Below are 5,297 nucleotides of genomic sequence, written 5' to 3'. Positions count from 1 at the left end.
CCACCCCATCCGCCGGGCGGCAGCGGGGGCGGGCGGTGCGGCGCTTCCGCGGGTGAGCGGCTGCGCGGGCGCGGGGGAGCCGCGGGGCCGGGAGCGGGGGAGGGAAGGGAAGGAGGGAAGGGAAGGAGGGAGGGCAGGGCGCCGGTCCCACGCCGCGGGGAGGCTGCGCTCGCCGCCTCCCGATGCGCGTCGTGTCTCTCCCACCCGCCCCCCCGCAATAATTTTCCGCGGAAACAATAGCAAATATCAGCGTTTATTTGCGCAGGGGCCGCTGGCGGGGCGGGGCGAGGCGAGGGCGGCTCAGCCCGCACAATGGGGGCTTTGTTGGACGCACAGGGCTCCTCTGTGCCGGCGCCGCCGGGCTCTGCCCCGCTCCCCCGCGCTCCCGGGCGGCGGAAAGCACCGTCACATCAGAGGGAAACGCGAGCCGGGTTTAAAGTTAGTGCTGACACCCCGCCGAGCGTAGTTAATCAGCGGGAGAAGCATCTCTGAGTGTAGCTGGCAGGTGGGAAAGTCCTCGAGAGGTCTTGAGCTCCTTGGTGGTGGGTTTGAGCACCAGCGGTGGTATCAGGAGAAGCTGTTAAATAGGGGTGCAGGGGCTATCTGGAGGAGGGGAGAGGCTCCATGCCAGGCGTCCATCTCGTTTCGGTGGTGAGAAGTCAACATTTGAGCCTTTGGGAGCTCTCTGATTTCCTAATGCGATGAACATCTTGTTCCCTTGCTCCCAGGCACACCATGGATACCACCGGCCACAGCGTCCTCCTCCTCCAGCAGCTGAACATGCAACGGGAGTTTGGCTTTCTGTGTGACTGCACAGTTGCCATTGGAGATGTTTACTTCAAAGCCCACAGAGCGGTGCTCGCTGCTTTTTCAAACTATTTTAAGATGATATTTATTCATCAGACGAGGTAAGAACGCACAGCTCTCCTCTTATCCTTTTACCACTCTCAGCATTCTGCTTTTTCCTCCTTCTAAAAGTATAAAAGTCTGAAATTGAGTATAAATGGGGATGTTAGGTGGCCTGAAATTATTTTTCTAACCCAGCACAGGCCTTGGCTCTCTAAACAATCCCAGTCCAGAAAGCACCGCCCTTTAAAACCACTTTCTTAGTCAGCATATGGCAACATCAGACCCTGCATTTTGGAGATGTGGCATTTGTGTGACCAGATAAATAAAGTGTGTAAGTACCATCATCTTCCTGCAGTGAGAGCCCTGCAGATTTAGAATCCAGGGATATCCTGGTACCTCCTGCCCATGTGCACTATGTCCAGTACTTTGCCTTAGGTTGTTGTCAAGCTTGCTGGGTGAGAATGTCATTTTTGGCAGGATCCACAGGCTTGAAACAATTGCGAAGCTGTGGCCAGTTCTGTGCTTCAGATTCTTGGAGATAAGGGCTGAGACTGAGATCATCAATTGATTTCAAGCTGTTGTTCACATGCTTCACCTGGCCAGGTCAGGAGTGGTTCTGCAGGTATAACAAGAGCAGTGCCATGGTCTGGCCTCTGACCTGGGGCTGGCTGCTTGTGATAGATTAAACATTCTTCATTCCCCTTCCTATCTGAGAGTCGTGGCCTCCAGCACCTCTGCAAGATAATCTTTAGGATCAGCTGCATCGCCCCTTGGCTGGAAGTGAGATGAGTTAACTGCCCTTCCCTGTGGATGTTGTTTGCTGACACTTAAGTGCAATACTCATAAAGATTACACAGTACTGGCAGCTGAACTTCTTACTCAGATAAATGGAGTGGCACACACTAGTGATGCTCAGCCTGCATGGCATCGCTGCGGTGCCGTGCGCTGCAGCTGGCTCTGCACGGGAGGGATGGAGTGGCCAGGGCTGGTCACTTGCACCAGCCTCAGCTGCAACTGTGCACATGGTCTTCAGAATCACAGGGATAAACGCAGACTTAGGCACTTGGCTTTGCATATAAAGCTTCTGCACTTCTGCAGGGCTTGGCAGGGAGTGCTGCTTGTAAAAGTGCTCTCACAGCAAATGGGCAGGTAATGGATCAGGATTTGGAACCCTGTATGTACTTAATCATCTGTTTTGTTTCAGCGAGTGCATAAAAATTCAGCCTACAGACATCCAGCCTGACATATTTAGTTACTTGTTACATATAATGTACACTGGGAAAGGGCCAAAGCAGACTGTCAGCCAGAGCCGGCTGGAGGAAGGCATCCGCTTTCTGCACGCAGACCACCTCTCCCACATCGCCATCGAGATGAACCAGGCCTTCTCCCCAGAGCCGGTCCAGTCCTCCAACCTGTACGGGATCCAGATCTCCACGGCGCACAAGCTGGCAAAGGAGCGCCTGGGAGCGAAGGAGAGCCTGCCCAAGGCGGGCGGCCGGTCTGCGGCCCAGGGCGATCACCCCCAGCTGCAGCTGTCCCTGGCCATCGGCCTGGACGACGGCCCCCTGGACCAGCAGGTCGCCCGCCCCTCGGCCCAGCCCGCGGCGCTGGCCAAGCCGGCCGAGGAGCGCCCGAAGCTCTCGGTTTCCATAAAGCAGGAGAGGTGCGACTCGGAGCCCGTGGTGTCCCAGAGCTGCACCCCTCCTTCTCCAGAGGTAGCGAGCCCCATCCTTGCCAAGGGCAGCCTCAAGGTGCACTTGTGCCACTACTGCGGGGAGCGCTTCGACTCGCGGGAGGGGCTGCGGCAGCACCTGCACACCCACGTCTCGGGCTCGCTGCCCTTCGGCGTCCCGGCCTCCATCCTGGAGAGCGGCGACCTGGGGGAGGTGCAGCCTCTGGCTGAGGACAGGGAGCCTGGGGATGGCCATCGCCTCGGCGCCTTCCTTCTCAAGGAGGATGAACACCAGCTGGAGCATCCGAGCTGCAGCAACCTGGAGCCTCTGCAGATCGGGCAGCTCTCCCTCATCTCCAAGGACCACGAACCGGTGGAGCTGAACTGTAACTTTTCTTTCTCGAGAAAAAGAAAGGTCAGCTGCAGCGTCTGCGGCCGCACATTTTTCCGGAAAAGCCAGCTGCTGGAGCACATGTACACGCACAGAGGGAAGCAGCACAAGTACAGCCGCTGCCAGCGGCTGGAGAGCCCCAGCACCCCCAGGTTTCACCCTTACTGTGACAGTGAGAGTGTGGGTAAGAGCTCCAGCTTGTCCCAGGACCACTTAGATGAATGTATACTGGAGCCAGATCTCATCCAAGAAAGCGTCGATACGATCCTGGTAGAGTAATTCTCCCCCTTCAGATGCTGAAGCTGGATGTTTTGGCATTCTCCACCTAGGGAGTGGCTGCTCTGTGCAGCTGAATTTCTTGAGCCACCGTTCCCCTCACTGCTGAGATAACTGTGAAGGACTGTGTACTTTGACTTGTGTACTTGCTTTTTTTTACTTCTCTAACTTTTAAACTTGAGTTAATTCCCATCTAAGTCATTCTTGGAAGCCTCTGTGTAACTCAGTTATGTTTTTCCTGAATGTGAGCTTATTCCTACTCTCCTTTACTGGAGTAAAGGCTGTATTGCTGGGTGTGAGGTTTAAACATTGTCTAGTAACTCTGTGTGGTGCCTAGGACTGTTTGTATCCCATAGAATTGCTCTTCTGAAACCAGATGGATGGAAGTGTAGAGGGAAATACTTACTGTGTTTCCCAAACAGTTTGTTTATAATGAAAATAAATATCTCAAGGAGATGAATCCTGAAGTTCATGTTGTTCATGTAACTGCAGTTAACAAATCTCTGCATAAATATTTGCAGGAGCCATAAGGCTGCTCTTTTCAAGGGAATTGGCAGTGTTGATGTAGGGGTGGCAACCTTCATTTTGACAAGCCCTGGAGTCCTCATCTGTCTTCTAAATTTACTTTTAAACTCTAGGGATTTGCATGTGTTTTTCCTCCTTCCTACTCCTCCCTCGTTCGCTGCTGCTGCATAAGCAAGGACAGATTTTGATGCCCCTCTAGGACCATGTTCATATTCCACTGTCTTCTCTGCTGGGAGGAAGGAAAGCTGCAAAGGAGTGTCCCCTCTTCTTTGAGAGGAGACATACTCTAACTTAAGTCTGTACAGGATTAAATGCCACGCACGTATTTTCTGAGTGAAAATGATTACTGACTTTATAAACAGCTTGGAGTAAACACATTTTAAAATATTACAATCTGTATATTTGCTCAGAGCAAATACACAGCCTGTTATTTTTTCTCTGTTTGCAGAGGCACTGTGAGATGGTAACATGCAAGTTTTTTGCCTTTCATATAAACATAAAATGGTTTGGGCTGGAAGAGACATTAAAGATGATCTAGTTGCAACCCCCCTACCACGGGCAGGGACACCTTCCACTAGACCAGGTTGTTCAAAGCCCCATCCAGCTTTTCATTTATCATTTCTTGTTATCTGAAGGGCAATATCCAAGAAGGGGTTTAAATTATACCTATGCCTCTTGAATTCATAGTTTGTCCCTTTCTAGTTTTTATCCCAGGCTTCCCACTAGATGGGCTGCAGCCCACCCCTCGGAGATGCTGTTACTCAGAAGGCCATGAAGAGACACACCAAGCTCTTGGAGAGCCAAGGTCTCTTCTGCAGCACAGAGCACAAGCCTCGTGAGCTGCTCCTGTAGTCTCTTTACCCAGATTTTGGGAAGCTGGAGGCTTCCTGCCAGTCCTGGTGGAGCCGAGTCATTGCCTTTGGAGGGGGGGGAGCCTGAACAATGGTGTGAGAAGTTTGCAGTCAGAACGCCTGCTCCAAAGCTCTTTGTAGTCGTGACTCTTGAGCTGTCTTTGATATTGTCCTGGAACAAGAGCTGCAATTTAATCACTGCTGAATTAAAAGACCATCTGAGGTCTTTGTAAGGGTGGTTGTTGCTTCTCCTGGGCAGGGAGCTGCTCACCCCGGGGGATGGATTGGCCACTGAGAGCTGCCAAATTGTGTTTCAAGACAAAGGGGCAAAACAACCAGACCCCGAGCCTGCCAAGATGATGTTGCAAAATGCAGGCTGTGGTCTGGAGTGTGCTTCCCTGCAAGCCCCAGTGCTCCCAGTGCTGCGTGTGCCCATTAAAGCTGCTCTGGTGTGAACACTTTTGAACTCCGATTTAAAAGGCGTTCTTTGAAAGAAGCAAACAAACAGAACCCAGCCGACACCCAGGCCTGTGAATGCTGCATCTGAGCACGGAGCCATTCACACAGAGCATTTCCTAGAAGAGAGGCTTCTGCCTCTCTCCCAGCCTAACAGCATCAGCTAAATCACATCCAGCGCAGACTGCTCATAACTGGGCAAACGCCCTCCGGCTTCCGCTGACCTCTATTTCTACATGATGGGTTAAAAAAAAGGAAAAAAAGAGGTATTTTATGG

The 5,297-nt window shown here is 52.4% G+C and overlaps 1 protein-coding gene across 2 annotated transcripts; it reads left to right on the top strand.

The window, feature by feature from the left end:
• ZBTB25 (zinc finger and BTB domain containing 25) lies at positions 1-3,648 on the top strand. 2 transcript variants are annotated; one of them, XM_021554506.2, is made up of 3 exons: positions 1-52; positions 729-908; positions 2,054-3,648. In XM_021554506.2, the coding sequence occupies exons 2-3, from the start codon at positions 736-738 to the stop codon at positions 3,189-3,191; spliced, it is 1,311 nt and encodes a 436-aa protein (XP_021410181.2). In that variant the 5' UTR covers positions 1-52; positions 729-735; the 3' UTR covers positions 3,192-3,648. The 2 variants fall into 2 exon arrangements, with proteins under 2 accessions (XP_021410181.2, XP_021410182.2); XM_021554507.3 differs by lacking the exon at positions 1-52 and adding an exon at positions 382-438.
• Positions 3,649-5,297: the final 1,649 nt, after the last annotated feature.

This window comes from Lonchura striata, chromosome 6 (assembly GCF_046129695.1).
Source record: "Lonchura striata isolate bLonStr1 chromosome 6, bLonStr1.mat, whole genome shotgun sequence".
NCBI lineage: Eukaryota > Metazoa > Chordata > Aves > Passeriformes > Estrildidae > Lonchura > Lonchura striata.
Note: the sequence above shows the minus strand (reverse complement) of the source record. Positions and strands in the feature narration are given on the sequence as shown.

Bases quoted from the DNA above. Each gene is read 5' to 3' on its own strand.
- ZBTB25 (XM_021554506.2), top strand. From the start codon at position 736: ATGGATACCACCGGCCACAGCGTCCTCCTCCTCCAGCAGCTGAACATG. The intron at 909-2,053 runs GTAAGAACGCAC...GTTTTGTTTCAG, and splicing joins ATATTTATTCATCAGACGAG to CGAGTGCATAAAAATTCAGC.